At 46.7% G+C, this 17,020-nt stretch overlaps 2 protein-coding genes across 2 annotated transcripts; both read left to right on the top strand.

Annotated features, from left to right (window-relative positions):
• Positions 1-346: 346 nt before the first annotated feature.
• Positions 347-5,197, top strand: cav2 (caveolin 2). Its single transcript, XM_068604017.1, has 3 exons — positions 347-670; positions 776-963; positions 3,002-5,197. The coding sequence occupies exons 1-3, from the start codon at positions 500-502 to the stop codon at positions 3,150-3,152; spliced, it is 510 nt and encodes a 169-aa protein (XP_068460118.1). The 5' UTR covers positions 347-499; the 3' UTR covers positions 3,153-5,197.
• Positions 5,198-7,865: 2,668 nt separating this feature from the next.
• cav1 (caveolin 1) lies at positions 7,866-16,556 on the top strand. The gene is made up of 3 exons (XM_068603672.1): positions 7,866-8,217; positions 9,091-9,258; positions 15,509-16,556. Exons 1-3 carry the CDS (start codon positions 8,182-8,184, stop codon positions 15,848-15,850), a joined length of 546 nt encoding a protein of 181 aa, XP_068459773.1. The 5' UTR covers positions 7,866-8,181; the 3' UTR covers positions 15,851-16,556.
• The last annotated feature ends 464 nt before the right edge of the window (positions 16,557-17,020 follow it).

Genomic DNA, 17,020 nt, shown 5'->3' with positions numbered 1-17,020 from the left:
GATTCATTATTTATAACTCAGCGTGAATGAACGTCATGAACACATGAATATAACACATTTACAGGACTTTTACTACACTTTTGGGGGATTTTATGTTTTTTTCAATGACTTTTCCAGGCCTGTAAATAACCAGTTTAAAAATCCATGACTTTTTTTCCAGGTTTTCCATGACCTTAAGAACCCTGTTAGTGGTGAAAATAGGGGGGAAGCCTGCAGGTTGAGTTCTAATCACGCTAAAGCACATGAGGAGGTTTGGTGTATTGGCCCCCTGGGGGGCTCCTGGGTGTCCGTGGCCCCGTGACAGTGGATCTAGTCATCATCACCAAGGGCCCCCGAGTTAGTGACTTGGAGCTCTGTGTGCGTGTCCGCGGCCCCACGCTGCGCTGCTCTCCATACGCTGGGGGCGGGGTGGCGCGCCGGCAGCGCGCACTGACTGCTCCGTCACCGGCTGCTGCTGCTCCGCCTGTCCCGTCCGAGAGGCAGCAGCAACAACAACAACATGGGTCTGGAGAGGGAAAAATCGGACACCAGCATCATCATGGACGAGGACGAGTTCAACAGGTCGATAGAGCCGATGCTGAAGAAGAAGAAGAAGAAGAAGAAAAAGGAGGGAAGCGCGCGCGTGGAGGCGCCGGACCGAGATCCCAACGACGTCAACGCGCACTTGAAGGTAAAGTCTTCCGTCCGAAAGTGAAACCATACGCGCGGTAGTTGTTGCGTTGTGTCGTTGTTGTGTTGCTTAAAAACAAAAAGCTCGCTGCGTGCCACCAAACAGGTCGGCTTCGATGACGTCATCGCGGAGCCCGCGTCCGCGCGCAGCTTCGACTCGGTGTGGATCGGGAGCCACGCCGCCTTCGAGCTGGTCAAGTTCCTCTTCTACCGCGTGCTCACCACGCTGCTGGCCGTGCCCATGGCGTTCATCTTCGGGCTGGTGTTCGCGGTGCTCAGCTGCATCCACATCTGGTATGGAGACCCACACGCACACAGACACACACACACACACACACACACACACACACACCTCGACCTGCACGTTTCTGCATGTGGCACAGTGCCAAATGTTGTCCATCTCAATACTTGTTCATTGTTAAGGACAATATTTAGTACGGTATATGCACTCATATATATCATATTCTAGGCATGCCATGACATAAAATGTGCTTTTTTTAGTACAAAATAAACACATCACTTTTAGCCCGAACTAGTTGAATTTCCGTGGAAACCCGTTAGAACTTCCCGGAAGAACTAAACAGGTCGAGTTGGGTCAACTTAGAACCTTCAAGTGCTGCAGTAGACATAGAAAAGTCTACATTCATAGTTTAGTAATCTTTACTCAAAATCGTTAGTTCACTTTACTCAAAATCGTTAGTTCACTTTAGCAATGACAAAACATGAAACTATCAAAAGTAATGACCGCTTAAAAATGTTAGTAGAAATAAAAATGTGTGTACAGGGCACAGTCAGAAGATTAAAAACTCCAATAAACATCATATTGTGATACAAAATATATGAATGCCCCAATTCAAACAATCATATTATATTACAGTGACGCAACAATCTATTTCAGTACAAAAATGGCACTTTTTTTGTGCACGAAAGTGTGTGGGAACTGTTTTCCCCCTCTTGCCAGCATACTCGCTCTGGCCCTTTTAGGCAAACACTGAAGTTATTTTCACAGGCAAGCGTAGTATGACGTAAAAAAAATCTTGTTTTTATACTTTGATTTGGCCGGTGATGTCATGTCATGTCACGCGGCTGCATCAAGTGAAACCAGGACCCACAAAGTCTGTTCATTAACGCTCGATGGAAAGTGTGTGGGGGGATATCTGGATATCTGGATATCTGGATATCTGGCGGCAACAGACCTGTTTGCAGAGAGCGAGACATTCTTTAGGAGCAGGTTGAGAAGCGACCTTTCACCTCGAGGTGAGGTCGCGAGCTCGGGGCGGTTCCTTCAAGCCGCCGCAGGTATCAATAGAAGAGACTGAGCGATGGTCAATACACACACACACACACACACACACACACACACACACACGGAGAGGGGCTGCTTCAAAGGAGGACGCAGCTTTCACAACACGCCTGTTTTTTATTTCATGTCATGCATCAGAGGGAACGAGCTGCAGGAATGAAGCCACGTGATCCAGTTCTTTATGTACGAGACGTTTAGAGACGGCAGCACAACGGCTCCGAGTGTGAGGAGAGCGAATCCATGAAACTGGATGAAAGTGAAGTCACAGAGTCATAAGAGTTAAAGCGGCTGACGGAGAAGCTGTTGACCGGATTCTCAGGATTAGAGTTCAGCCCGGTCTCCAGAGAAAAAAGTGTGTTGTTGTACGTTAAAGTTGTTGTACGTTACGCTGTTGTACGTTAAAGTTGTTGTACGTTACGCTGTTGTACGTTAAAGTTGTTGTACGTCACGTACGTTAAAGTTGTTGTACGTTACGTTGTTGTACGATAAAGTTGTTGTACGATAAAGTTGTTGTACGTTAAAGTTGTTGTACAATAAAGTTGTTGTACATTACGTTGTTGTACGTTAAAGTTGTTGAACGTCACGCTGTTGTACGTTAAAGTTGTTGTACGTCCAGTGGATTTTCGTTCAAGTTGTTTTATGATAAAGTTGTTGTACGTCATGTTGTTGTACGTTCAGTGGATTTTCGTTAAAGTAGTTGTACCTTAAAGTTGTTTATGTCACGTTTACGTCAACTTATTTTACATAAAAGTTGCTACAAGTTTTCTGGCCACTAGGCTGTAAAATGCAGAACCTCCTCTGCATCTCAATATCCTGCAAACTCAGTTGCCCTGCAGATTAGAGCTCAATGGATCAGGCAGAAACAAACTGATTGTACTCTTTATAAACCTGAAAATCAACTAAGTCCATCTTCAAAAGGTGTAACGAGGAAAGAGGATTCACACGAATAGAAAAGTCCAAATCAAACAACCGAACGCATCACTTCTCAGCGTCTGTTCTGAAGTGACCGTTCCACCTCGCCCCCAACAGGTTGGTGATGCCGCTGATCCAGAGCTTGGTGATGCTGTTGCCGTCGGCCCGGGTGGTGTGGAGGAGTCTGATGGACATGTTCGTGGCGCCGCTCTCCCTCAGCGCGGGGAAGAGCTTGTCCTCGGTCCAGGTGGAGACCACCGAGTGCTGAAGAGGACTCCTGCATGCAAGCGCAGGACGAAAGGAGCGACTTGTAGTGGGAAACATATACATGAGCTCTTCATCAAGTCCAATGTGAAACCCTGAAGAGTGCCGCACAAAAGTACTGAATAATAATAGCTTTGAATTCATATTTGGTATGACAGTTACAGTCCTTTAAGGGGGTCAGGACACAAGGCGTTCACCCAGGAGACCTGTGTGTCCTGCGGGAAACCAAAAGTAAACCTTGTCAATCGCTTCACAGCGTTAAAACACGACGTCATTGTGCGTTTCTGCTGATATGAAACATATTTACCTCCACAAAAAATTGGGGTCAGAAACATATCCTGTTGTGTTGCATGCAGAAACCCACAATATTAACTTTTATTTCAGACAACTGGGTTAAAATTAAAGACATAAAAGCATGAGCTTCGGTCTGCATTAAGTGTTAATTTGATCATTTGCAGGGGAAAGACGTCTATTTCAATGTTCAATCTTAAGCGGCGGCCTTCAGGGTTTACTAGTCTCATCGCTACAGGAAAGTAAATGTTCCTGAAACCATTTGTGACTTTTTGAAAAGCTCATGCAAAATAGAGTTGTGAAAACACTAAACCTTGTGGCCGCTGACTTGCTGAGAGATGTAATATTTCTGCTTTTTCATATATTGTATATATTGCAAGAGATTCGGCTCGAGGTTGAACGTATTGAACCGAGTCTGAGAGGAGTTTCATATGATTATTAAACGCTAAAATGCAGCTTGTTGCACATTTCCAGGCTTATTTGTACTCTAATCTGCTGTGATGATGTCACAGTGCATCGGCTATGATATTGGGCATTCGAACGCAATATAGTTGTTTTAAAAAGTCAGATATTTTTCGACGGGGAAGGGGAGGGAGGGGCTTTTTAATTTATTATTTATGCAACAAACACTTCTCACCATTAGCCGCTATGTAATAACTTTCACATTTCGTACTGTGCTTGCTTAAAGCTGAGACTCCGGTACATGTACGCTAGTTAGCATGCTAGTTAGCACGCTAGGTTTAACATTTCTACCGCCAGAGGGGATTTATTTCGGGGCTTTTGCATTAGATTTTGATTTTAGTTGGGTTTGAGGTACAAAGCCTGCACGGTTCACACTCGTTTGTACAATCTGAAATTTTTGGAAGGCGATTATAAAGACAGGAAGTGTGACAACTTCGGGGATGAGAGTCGGGAACACAATCATACCGATTTCACATAAATGAATGCAAACCCACCTCTGATGAACACACACACACGTCTTGAAGTGTTTCCATCATCCTAAATCACTCCTGAGAGACATAAAAGAAAGAAAAGCTCGTAGCTAACGTTGTCTCGCGGTTTATCAGAGCTTGTGTTTCTGAAAATGGCCGCCGCCCGCCGCTTCAGACATCTATGGCTCTATGGAAAAACGAGCTCTGATAAACCGCAAGACAACGTTAGCTACTTGCTTTTTTAGCACGTTCATCGCTGCGAGCGTACGGTGTGTGAACTCATGACTCGAGCCGCCGCTGCATGAATTTTCATGACTCAACGTCTCGTGTCGCTGGGTGTTGTTCCAACGTAAGATTTCAGGAAGTGGAAAGTGAAACTCAGATTGTCCCAAAGTGGGCACAAAGCCTGTGACAGTTACAGCATGTAGTTATGGTTCTAATCCATACTTTCCAGGTAAAAAGGAGCAAATCAAGCGGGATTACAGCTGTAAAGTAACATCCAATCTCATAGTGACTCAACATTGCAGCCGCTGAACTTTTACAGCAGAAAAAAACAGCAGTTCGTGCTGGTTGTGCAACAGTTGGTGTGTGGCCGGATCTTTTTTCTGCCCTCGGCAATCCGAACAACCATTAATCAACCGCAGCGTATCCATTAAGGCAAATAAATCCCAACGTGACATGTATATTTGTCTGTAAAATGCTTTTATTTGTCTGCATTTCGTTTTTCAACTGTTTCTTCTTTGTGGACACACTCGTTTTTGGAGCTTTTCAACCCTTAATGTTTTTTTTCCTCGTGACCAAAAATAAAGCTGTTTCCCCCCTCGAGGTTTCGTTGCTCTGCGTGTGGTTTCTTGGTCCTCTGTCACAAGGAAGATGTACGCTCTGGGGATTCACAGAGACGCCTCGTAAATCACGTTGCCCAGATTGCAGAAGACACTTTTTCCTCCGCGGAGATGAGTTGTGGGGTCGAGCGAGCGTGACCCGAGGCTCCAACGCCTCTCCGCCTGTCGCTCAGCGCACAGTCACTAGCTAACGGTAGATTTTATACAGCTCGGTGAGTTGACTACCGCTATGTTGTAATGGAGCTTAAGCGGTAGTTCAAGAAGGAAGACCCTACACTACCGGTTATTCATATATATCAGTTGAATCACATGACGTAGCAGCTGAGCTCGGGGCGTCCCAGTGGAAGCAATCAACCAAAAGCATCACTGTCTCTAAGCCAATCACATCGTTGCTGTCAAAGTTTAAACGTGTGCTCTGCTCTGCTGCTGTCCGCTGTCATTCTCAGCAAACAAAGGCGACTCTCCTCCACCTCAGTCACCACCAGGCAGCAGCCAGTCTTAATCCTCAGTCATCGATGGACGACAGCGACTCTCTTCTTCACCACCACCAGAGTCCGGACTCCAGGGGGAATCTGCCGAGTCAGAACTCAGAGTCTCTGCCGCCTGTTGATCCTGGTTCAGGATAGAGTCCGATCGCCAAAAGAAGCAGAGACTCTGCACTATTTTTGTTAAATCAAATGTAATAAATGCATTGTTTATTCGGAACAAGTCTCTCCTGATTGAACTATAGCTATGTTTACTACAGTTATGTTGTACTACAGTTATGTTTTACTACAGCTGTGATGTACTGCAGTTATGTTTTACTACAGCTATGTTGTACTACAGTTATGTTTTACTACAGTTATGTTGTACTACAGCTATGATGTACTACAGTTATGTTTACTACAACTATGTTGTACTACAGCTATGTTGTACTACAGCTATGTTTACTACAGCTATGATGTACTACAGTTATGTTGTACTACAGTTATGTTGTACTACAGTTATGTTGTACTATAGCTATGTTGTACTACAGTTATGTTGTACTACAGTTATGTTTTACTACAGCTATGTTGTACTACAGTTATGTTGTACTACAGTTATGTTTACTACAGCTATGTTGTACTACAGTTATGTTTTACTACAGCTATATTGTACTATATATTAGCTATGTTTACTACAGCTATGTTGTACTATATATTAGCTATGTTTACTACAGCTATGTTGTACTACAGCTGTGTTGTACTATAGCTAAGTTGTCCCACAGCTATGTTGTACTATAGATATGTTGTGCTACAGCTATGTTGTACTACAGCTATGTTGTACTACAGCTATGTTGTACTACAGCTATGTTGTACTACAGCTATGTTGTACTAGAGCTATGTTGTACTACAGCTATGTTGTACTACAGCTGTGTTGTTTTGCTGTTGTTAGACGCGGCTCACGCTTCCTCTGTGCAGCCATGAGTTTCTTCACTAATTCAAGGTAACAAAAGGCGAGTGATTGAGATATGAGTGAACACTTCAGGAGTGGGGTATCCCTTCTGAAAGAGCAGGCGTCGCTCTTTTCAAAGGTCACAAAGGTCGTCTCTGTGTCGAGCGGTCGTCGTCCTGCAGCCTGACAGAATCTGCCCTGAAACACACACAGCAGGTCGAGGCCTCTGCAGAAGTCACATGTTGACATTTAGACACTTTTTAAATACTTTTCCCACATTTTTTGAATCCTTCAGCTGTTTCATTTGCTGCTTCTCAAACAGAGAATGTCCTAAAACTGCTGACAGCAACACATCTTTGTTAGAAACAGGTTTTTTTCTGTTTGGTTCTTTTGATCAGAGCCACACCTGCTAAAGTAAAGACGAGTAACTATAACGAATGAAGCAACTTTCAAGAGCTGATGTCACAGATCACTTGACTAGAAAGGATTTCTTTGTTATTTAATTGCTGCATTAAAACCAGCAGAATGAGAGAGATTAACTAAGACCATTAGAGTCTTAAAGCTTCCAGCGAGCTCAGTGTCCGTGTGTGGACTTGCAGGAGGAGACGAACACGCACACGTATGTTGGCCGAAGTCGTCCACAGAGTGCAGCTCCAGGTCTTTACAGTTCAACGACTTTAAAGCAAAAAGGTTTAGAGAGAATAGAAACGCAGATTAAGATGTCATAAGTCACGTGGTGTCACGTGGTTCAGCTCCCACGTGACACCAGAGTCGTCAACCAACACAAAGCTCACAACACACCAACACAACCTCTCTGCAGGTTGCTCTCAAATCATAAAAAAAGCACATTGAAACCCCAAAAGCTTTTCCAGCTGACACCTGAACGCATCACGTGCCCTCGTCACAGACAGAAAACAGCTGCGCGCGCTGCTGCTGTCCCTCCAGGTGAGCTGAGAGGAATGTAAACAAAGCAGCGTGACCAGCAGCAGCTGAGAGGATGACAGGCTTTCAAAGAACTAGTTCAATACATCGGCTCAGTTTTCTCCTCTACTTCCCTTCTTTATTCACTCCTCTTGAGATGTTCCCTCGCTCTCTTCGGCTACTTGAACGCGTCTCCCTCAGGCACACACACACACACACACACACACACACACACACACACACCTTGTCGTTCCCAATTAACGCCCACATTTGGCATGAACAGAAAGGTGATTATGCTCCATGCCTCGATCCCTGAATGAAGTCACTCCACTCCTTCAGCTCGAGCGCGCGTCAGTTCGGGCGGGACCCCGCGTGTCTCTGCTCACAGGTGACCGCGGGGACGCGCTCTGGGAGATCCGGAGATTAAGGAAGAGAGAGGCAAAAAACACCGAGGTCCCCCCTCCCCACCTTCCATTAACATTCTAGTCACGTCCAGGGGAAGAGGGCAGGAGTCTGATGAGCACACTCGGGTCCCCGGTCCTCTCATTCCGCCTCCACGCCTCCTGCTCCGCTTCCTCTCGCGTCTCCACTTGCGCTCCTCCACGGCGCTGATCCGCTCACACGTGAGAGCAGCATGACAGGAGGACTGAAGGACGGCGAGACAGAAGAGGTACAGTATGGCTCAGCCGAGTGTTCTCCTCAGTGAAGGACGTTTGGTTTCTTAGTGGGGGTTTTTTCGTCCTCTCTTTAACTTATTCTCTGGCACCTACTCGTGAACTCTTCTCCCACACGCAGAGCGGGGATGTGACGGACTGTTGAGGGCGCATTAGCACGTGGGTGTGAGAGTTAACCTGCTAAAAAACCTGGAAAAACAACACAAACTGAGAATGGCTTTTACGCACCACGGACTCGTGCGTAAAAGCGCCGTGGAGAGGAAACCCACAACCTTGTTTGTCAGATTTTAGTGTAAAAAAATCCTGAACATATTTTAACACTAAATAATGAAGCAATGTCAAAGTGAGAAGGTTAAATCTTAAAGATGCACTGAGGTCAGAGTACTGTTGGGACAGTTGGGTGTTTTTACGCACACAATGGACACGGAAACGTAACTCAGTGCCCATGTGTTAACAGCAAATATGGTTGATATCATTGATTTTTGAACAACAAAGAGAACAACTATATTTAGAAAAAGCTTTTTTTAATGAAGTATTTCACGTTTGGAGGATTCTCCTTGACGCATTTCTTATAAAAACGTCGCCGTGCCCTCAGGGCGCGTTGAATGCCGGGACATCAGAGTTTCCTCTCCGGGTGGTGAGCACCCCTTGCGGCTGGATGGAGTGGGTGTGGCGCTCCACTCTCTCTCTTCATTCTTAACCCATCCCTGTTTGTGAGGCAGGCTGGTAACGCACAGCTCCAGTCCTCTCTCCCACTCTGAGCGCGCCGCACGCTAACCCTCCTCCTCCTCTCCCTCCTCCTCCTCTTCCTCCTCCTCCTCTTCACTCTCTTTCCTTTTTTCTCTCTGTCTCCTCCGGATCCTCCGCAGGAGTTTCTGCATTCGCCGTTCATCCGAAAACAAGGGAACATTTACAAACCCAACAACAAAGACATGGACAACGACAGCATGAACGAGAAGACGATGGAGGACGTTCACACCAAAGAGATCGACCTGGTGAACCGCGACCCGAAGCGCATCAACGACGACGTGGTCAAGGTGAGTCCCACAGTCAAGGTGTAGATAGAGATATTTGGGGTTAAACGTGCAGACAATGAGCGCATTCCCACGATTTTTACGGGGACAACCGAACCCATGAACTCCACCAGATTACCTGCTGCAGAGTTTGCACTTTGAAATCAACTGAAACTGCGCTTTTGTGCCATTACGCGCGGCAGCTCCTTGCGCGCGGCATTGTGCGTTCTCCCTCGGTGACTTGGCCCTATAAGGAAAAGACTTGGCGTGTGTGTGTGTGTGTGTGTGTGTGTGTGTGTGTGTGTGTGTGTGTGTGTGTGTGTGTGTGTGTGTGTGTGTGTGTGTGTCCTCCACCAGCAGAGAGAGGCTATACGCTACTTTCCCCACATGTTGCGAATGACTTTGTGCTGGGAAAGTCTGGAGTTCTTTCCATGAGGGAGCAGCGCGAGGGTTTGTTTTTGTTTTATGGAGTTTAGCGCAGAGAGAGAGAGAGAGAGAGAGAGAGAGAGAGAGAGAGAGAGAGAGAGAGAGAGAGAGAGAGGTGGGCATGGAAGCCACCTGACGCTGGTGCAGCAGCTGCATGAGCTGCTCTCTCTCTCTCTCTCTCTCTCTCTCTCTCTCTCTCTCTCTCTCTCTCTCTCTCTCTCTCTCTCTGTGGGCACAGGAGTGGTCGTCTCTTTGAACGCCTCTGACCTCGGCCTTGTTAAAACAAGGGAAACACCCCAGAGTGGTGGTCATGTCTGCGGGGGAGATCCCTCACCACTCCTTCATCTCTCCTCCCTCCTTTCCTCCCATTCTTCTTCACTTCTTCCCTACATGCCTTTGGCTGTGTGAGAGCACGTGTTGCCTCAGACACCAGATCATCTCTGTCTGTCTGACATTATTCAACTGGTTTGATTGGAGAAAGATGCAGAGATTCGAACCAACGCTCCTGTTTCCTGGCCCACGTGAGCCTGAAGGTGACATCATAACGTGCAACGCTGTCATCTGAAACATCCGACATGTGAACGCGTCTCCAAAAACCACGTGTGCCAATATCAAAATTCTTTCCCACGAGGGAAATATGTGGAAAATGTTCTATTCTTTTTCTATTATTGGAAAGGAAAAGTATTTCCTGGACTGTGAGTATGAAAACCAGAGAAAATGCCCCACAAGGCATGTGGGATATCCTTCTTCCACTTGTGCCACATGAGCAGTTTCACCAAAGAGACTTTGCCTCTGCTTCGTCCAGCTCTCCTTCTCTCTCTCCTTCTCTCCCTCCCTCGTTCTCCTGCAGTGTGACAGTGAGTCAGACTCTCCTTCCAGTCTCAGAATAGAAAGCAGCTTCGCGCTCGTCCCGCCCCTTTTCTAATCAACTCAACCAGGCTGGCGAAATTATCCAAATCACATGCGCGTCTACGCTGTAAAAGTGTTGCAGGCGGGATGTGTGAGAGCCTGAGGCTTCAGGAAAGAGCCTTTACTTTCATTTAACTTCATCCGTCTCCTTTAAAACAAGCATTTTAGACACAATGCATCCTGATGGTGTTGGTTTAAAAGCAGCTGACGGGATGTCAAGCTCCATCTCGACTACTGTTCGCTCTGTCTGTGCTAGCGCCGTTAGCTGCTAACGCCGTTAGCTGCTAGCTCTCTGTGTTCATTCTATTCTGTGCACAGAAGCGTGTGACCTTGTAGCTCGAAGCTGTCGAGTGTAGCCGCGCCCTAAGCCCTCACAACGCAATGCATCATGGGTGAGAATCCAATGTGATCAATAATGTCGATAAAACACTGAAGTTTCATCCTGTTGACTTGATGAACACTTTTCATTTTGACTCTTTAAGTGTATCTTAAAACCTCACGTCTTGGATCTCTGAGTCTCTCTCTGGCTTGAGAGAGAAGAACCTTTGTAAAGGGTCACCATCTTGTTCTCGTCAGCCAATCGGAGCAGAAGGGGGCGGGGCTTAAAAGGACAGGCAGTAAAGCGGAGCTTTTCAGAGAGAGCGACTACAGATGTATTCAAACAGTTTGAGAAAATGTTTTTGTTCTTTTAAAAATGAAAGCGTGTTAATCATTTTGTTTAAAAAAAGTACAGTTATGAACCTGAAAACAAGCCTCACAGTTCCCTTTAAAGCTCTACTGAGCAGGATCTGGCGGCATCTGGTGGTGGAGTTGCAGATTGCGACCACTTAAGAAAAGTATAGCATGTAGAAATAAAATTCTAAGTTTACAAAGACACAACTATTCCTTTTTTCCATGTGATGACACACTAAAGAAAGTAAGTAAAGGCTCTGAAAACTGCACCCACCACAACTCTAAACAAAGAAAAAACACAAAGATGCTCACTGACTCGAGATCTCAGTTAACTCTGATGTGTTACAGTGTGTTACAGTGTGTTGCTGTGTGTTGCTGTGTGTTGTGTTGCTGTGTGCAGCCTCACTGAGGTGCTTTGAGGTCATTGAATCGTCTTTGCCAACTTGGACGCGTGTGTTCGTTGCCCCAATGAAAAGCACACGCAGGGAATCCCTTCCAGCTAACCGCCGCCTACACATGCAAACATGCTGCATGCAGTACACACACACACACACACACACACACACACACACACACACACACACACACACAGACACACACACACACTCTGCATTCCTGTAAGAAAGGGAACACAAGCTGAGCTCTTGTTGCCGCTGCAGCTGGCCTCAATCACCTGGCCACATCAAACCAGCTCCATACTGACATCAGGCAGTTCGCTCTTCTTCTTCTTCTTCTTCTTCTTCTTCTTCTTCTTCTTCTTCTTCTTCTTCTTCAGTTCGTGGATGAGTGACATGCGCCTGCAGTCCAATCACCGTAATCTCTCCTGAACCAAAACCCAAAACACCAAAGCGCTCACACACAACAGAGGAGTCCTTTAATGAGCTCCGCTCTGATCCTCGTCCTCCTCCTCTTCCTCCTCCTCTTCCTCCTCCAGCGACCCGCTTTGTCCATTCAGGCACAGACGACCGCCAGAAGACAGAGATCTGGAAATAGCCTCATTCGCTCCATCATACGGCCGCCTCGCCGTCCGGTCACATGCCGACCCCGAGACTCCTCTGATGGAGGCGTCGACCCGGCGTAACCGGGCCGCTGCCGCAAAAAGTACACAGTATTTAGTGTTTTTATACAGTAGATGTCTGAAGTATTGAAGTTTTTGATACAGAAACTGCACAATTTGGAGGAATGAAGCGGAAGTTGAGGACTTTTGTGTTGTTATAACAATGCAAACAGTCATTTCTGGGTGATGAAGTCTAAAGTAGCGGGAAAAACCATCAAACCACACAGTAGAGTCTGAATGCGTTGCTTTCGCCAAACTTTAGCTAACGGTACTTTTTATACTGTGAGGGTCTAAATTATTAAAATTCTTGATTCAGAAACTGCACAATTTGGAGGAAAGAAGCAGAAATTATAGCGGGAAAAACCATCAAACCACACAGTAGAATTTGAACGCGTCGCTTTAGCCAAACTTTAGCTAACGGTACTTCATGGTTCTCCTATAATTTGTTGCAAACCAGTAATGAAGGCTATATGAAGACAAAAGCAAGAAAACAGTCATTTCTGGGTGATACTCTTTATGTTAGCGTCACAAAATAAAACCCTTTGACCTCCATAGTAGCGGGAAAAAAACATCAAACCACACAGTAGAATCTGAATGCGTCTCTTTAGCCAAACTTTAGCTAACGGTACTTCACGGTTCTCCTTTAAATCGTTGCAAACAGAAACCTTTTAGAAAACTTTGTTGTTGTTTATTCAAAAGCAGCTTGACTCTCATGAAGTCGGCGCTCTCTCGTGTTTGTGCCGCTCTGCAATCAAAAGTGCAGGAAACTGCAGCGGAGTGGCTCCACTTTAAAATGTTGTAGCCGTGGAAAAATGTAATGGCCGCCGCCGCGCTGGGTTTGTGGACCGCAGCCAGGTTTATATTACGGGGTCTGTCGTGAGAGTGCTGCCAGTTGCTGCTGTGAGAGAAGCTTTATGCTGCTGAGAGTCGAGGAGCTGAGGACTCACTCAGATGGAGCAAACGTGAAGAGACGCCGGCACGAAATAGGAAATCCAGGGTTGAAAAAAACAACATATTTACTCTTCCAGGGTAAACAACCGGACGAAAGTGATTTCATAGTCTGCAAGGGAAAACTGTTCCTAAAAGTGTTTATTAAGTGAACACTAATGCACGTAATTCTAGTGAAGCTACCTCTTTTATTCTTTCTTGTTTCACATCTTAAAGATTCTTCAAATGCTTTGTTTTTCCTGATTTTATTTGGGAAATCTGGTCCGAAGATCGACGTACAACTTCTATAAAATATTATTAAACTAGCTTAGCTTGTAGCAGCATACAGCATGCGGGTAACACACGGCTAGCTAGCTGTTCATTTGTGTCAGAGAGATGCTGGTTACGTTCAGGCAGAGCCAGCTAGCTTAGCGTGTAGCAGCATACAGCATGTGGGTAACACACGGCTAGCTAGCTGTTCATTTGTGTCAGAGAGATGATGGTTACCTTCGGGCAGAGCCAGCTAGCTTAGCGTGTAGCAGCATACAGCATGTGGGTAACACACGGCTAGCTAGCTGTTCATTTGTGTTAGAGAGATGCTGGTTACCTTCAGGCAGAGCTAGCTCGTTAGCCGCGTGTTACCCGCAGGCTGCATGCCGCTATAAGCAAAGCTAGCAGCTTAGCATTTAATTGAGAGTTATCTTAATCTTTCTCCTCTAACTTTGGGCAAGAAAGTAAACGAGCGTTCCTTTCCGAAACGTCCAACTCGTCCATTAACGGCTCAGTTAGCCTTTTGAATAACGATCTGGTTATTTCTCCGAGATCTCGAATGGTAAAATGAAGTCCACCGTGGCGCGCTGGTCTGTAACGCCACCTGTTAGCTTGTGTAAGAAGGCGCGACGTCGTCCAAACAGTGGCTCGTATCTCACTTCGGACTTTTCCACTTCGCCGTCGAGGAAACGCTGAATAACGTCGGTCTCAACCAGCCGGTTAGACGAGACACAGGCTCCAAGGAAGTGAGATAAATATTGACTCTGGAGAGAGAGAGGGATAAAAAGAGAGAGAGCGAGAGAGAGAGAGAGTACCCAGGTCACAGGCACTTGCAGGTACTGTCACATGTCACATTAAAGCCTGAGAGATGTCGTTGACGGGTCAGAGAGCCACGATGTTCTCCGTCTTTCAGTTTTCCTGCAGATGAACGCTGAGTTTCTACAGGTTGTTTTAACTGTACAAGTTTTACTTCTGTTTACTCCACACACACGCACACACACACACACGCACACACACACACACACACGTGAAACACATCACATCCTTTGCACCGCAGAATTCTTTCTGAAGAACGCAGACGTACCACACAGCGAGTGTTTACAACGACTAAAAGCTTTAAGAAACGAAACAAAGAGACAAAAATCCTTTTTGCAGATAGAGAAGGAGATACCAGAGATATAGTGTGTGTGTGTGTGTGTGTGTGTGTGTGTGTGTGTGTGTGTGTGTGTGTTCATTAGACTGTACCAGTCAGAGATGTGAAAGTGCTGACATGCTCTGAGGGAGTGAAGCTGATTTATGTGGAAATAACACGGACAAGACGATAGCGTGTGTGTGTGTGTGTGTGTGTGTGTGTGTGTGTGTGTGTGTGTGTGTGTAACCTGCATCAGGGAGAAAATATTCAACGAGTCATAACGAAGAATCTGATGTGAACACGGTGGTGCTGACTGTCTCTGTGTACATACCTCCGGCTGCAAAAATACATCTGGTTGTATAGAAGTCTACGCTTCATGTGTTAAAGCTGCATTATCTCTCTCTTGACCACCAGGGGGCGACTCCTCTGGTTGTATAGAAGTCGATGCTTCATGTGTTAAAGCTGCATTCTCTCTCTTGACCACCAGGGGGCGACTCCTCTGGTTGTATAGAAGTCTATGCTTCATGTGTTAAAGCTGCATTCTCTCTCTGTTCATTTAGTAAATTACGGTCATTCAGAGTCAAACAGACCATAAAGCAGTTGACGCTTTGGGGGCGGGGCTAGATGCTTTAGGGGCGGGGCTACAAGGTGATTGACAGGTCTCTAAAACAGCGCGGTCGCTTTAACCCGTGCACTGTGTGCTTTCAGTTTATGAAAGTTAGTTCACACATTTTTGGTCGCCGAAAAGTGTCTTCTCCAGTATTTGCTCGTCCTCAGCTCCGCCCTCTCGTGTCTCTTCTAGAAAAACAAGATGGCGGCCGACAAAACGCCGTCTTTGCCCGCCTCTTCTTACCCTTCTTCTTCTCCTCCCTCTTCTCCAGGTGGACTTCGAGGACGTGATCGCCGAGCCTGCAGGGACCTACAGCTTCGACGGCGTGTGGAAGGCCAGCTTCACCACCTTCACCGTCACCAAGTACTGGTGCTACCGGCTGCTGACGGCGCTGGTCGGCATCCCGCTGGCGCTCATGTGGGGGATCTTCTTCGCCATCCTGTCCTTCCTGCACATCTGGGCCGTGGTGCCGTGCGTCAAGAGCTACCTGATCGATATCCACTGCGTCAGCCGCGTGTACTCCATCTGCGTGCACACCTTCTGCGACCCGCTGTTCGAGGCCATGGGCAAGTGCCTCAGCAGCGTCCGGATCAGCACCTCCAAGGGGGTGTAGCGGCGCGGCCCGCCGCCGAAGAACCAGAAGAAGAAGAAGAAGAAGAAGAGGAGGATTAACGGAAAGAGGGGAGGGTGAAACGTCACATCAGAGAAGAAGAAGAAGTCAAATAGACGTCTGGGAAACGAGTGGTGAGACTTTTCCAGAGCTGGGCGTGAGGGGGCGTGGTCACACGGCACCTGGCCCCGCCTTCTTTTTTTTGTCCACCAGCCTGTTTTTTTTGTGTTTTTTTGTCTCCAGTGTTTGCCGCTAACAAACGGGCGGGCACGGGGAAATCTAAAGGGTCGTTTCTCGACGCGTTTGTTGTTGTTGTTGTTGTTTTGTTTGTGTTTTCTTTTCTCTTTTTTTTACCGAGCGAGCCGGACCGAGCACCGTTTCCGTTTTTTTTTTTTTGTGTTGTTTTTTTTTTTTGCCAAACGATGTAAAACTCCTTCCATTCTTTTCCTGCGGAGGAGAGCTTCTCTCACTTTTGAGTGGTTCATGTGAAGAGGGGATGTCAGGGGGCATCACTGTCTTCTCTCGCGCTTATTCGTGTGTGTCTGTCTGTGTGTGTGTGTGTGTGTGTGTGTGTGTGTGTGTTTTCGGAGCGTTTGGGCAGGGCGGGGGTCACTCGGGGGTCAATGAGAACGAGTGAGTGCTGCCAAATTCTATCTGACTCAGCAAAATCCAAACAATCCCACAAGCTGAAAAACACCCCCCGACCCCCCCCCCCCCCCCCCCGCCGCCCGTGACCTCCGCCCCCCCCCCCTCCCCGCCTCCCTCCACCCCTCCTCCTCCACCCGGCCTCCCAGCAGTCTGACACACTGAACCTCGCCCTCGTTCCTGCATGCACCTGCGTCGCCTCGCCGTCCGCCACCGCCTCACGCCGCCGCGCTCTGCTTCCTGCTTCCTCCTCCTCAAATCTCCCACCATCACCATCACCATCACCATCATCCTCATGTGTGTGTGTGTGTGTGTGTGTGTGTGAGTGAGAATGTTAGCATTGTATTTTTTTTTTACCAAAAATAAGTATTGTTTGTGAACTCCGACGACCGACTTCGCCTTTTTTTCCCCCCCAATTGTTTCCAGTGAAGCTCTTGAATGCACCACAGTCCCATAGTGAATGCTTTATAAACATGTTATTGTTCCTACACTATGAATATGAAGAACTTTTAGGGGTTTTAACTCGTA

Source organism: Clinocottus analis, unplaced genomic scaffold, assembly GCF_023055335.1.
Source record: "Clinocottus analis isolate CAN_PGR_092001 unplaced genomic scaffold, fCliAna1.0.p SCAF_6, whole genome shotgun sequence".
In the NCBI taxonomy this organism is placed as follows: Eukaryota; Metazoa; Chordata; class Actinopteri; order Perciformes; family Cottidae; genus Clinocottus; species Clinocottus analis.
This window is presented reverse-complemented; position numbering and strand designations above follow the sequence as displayed.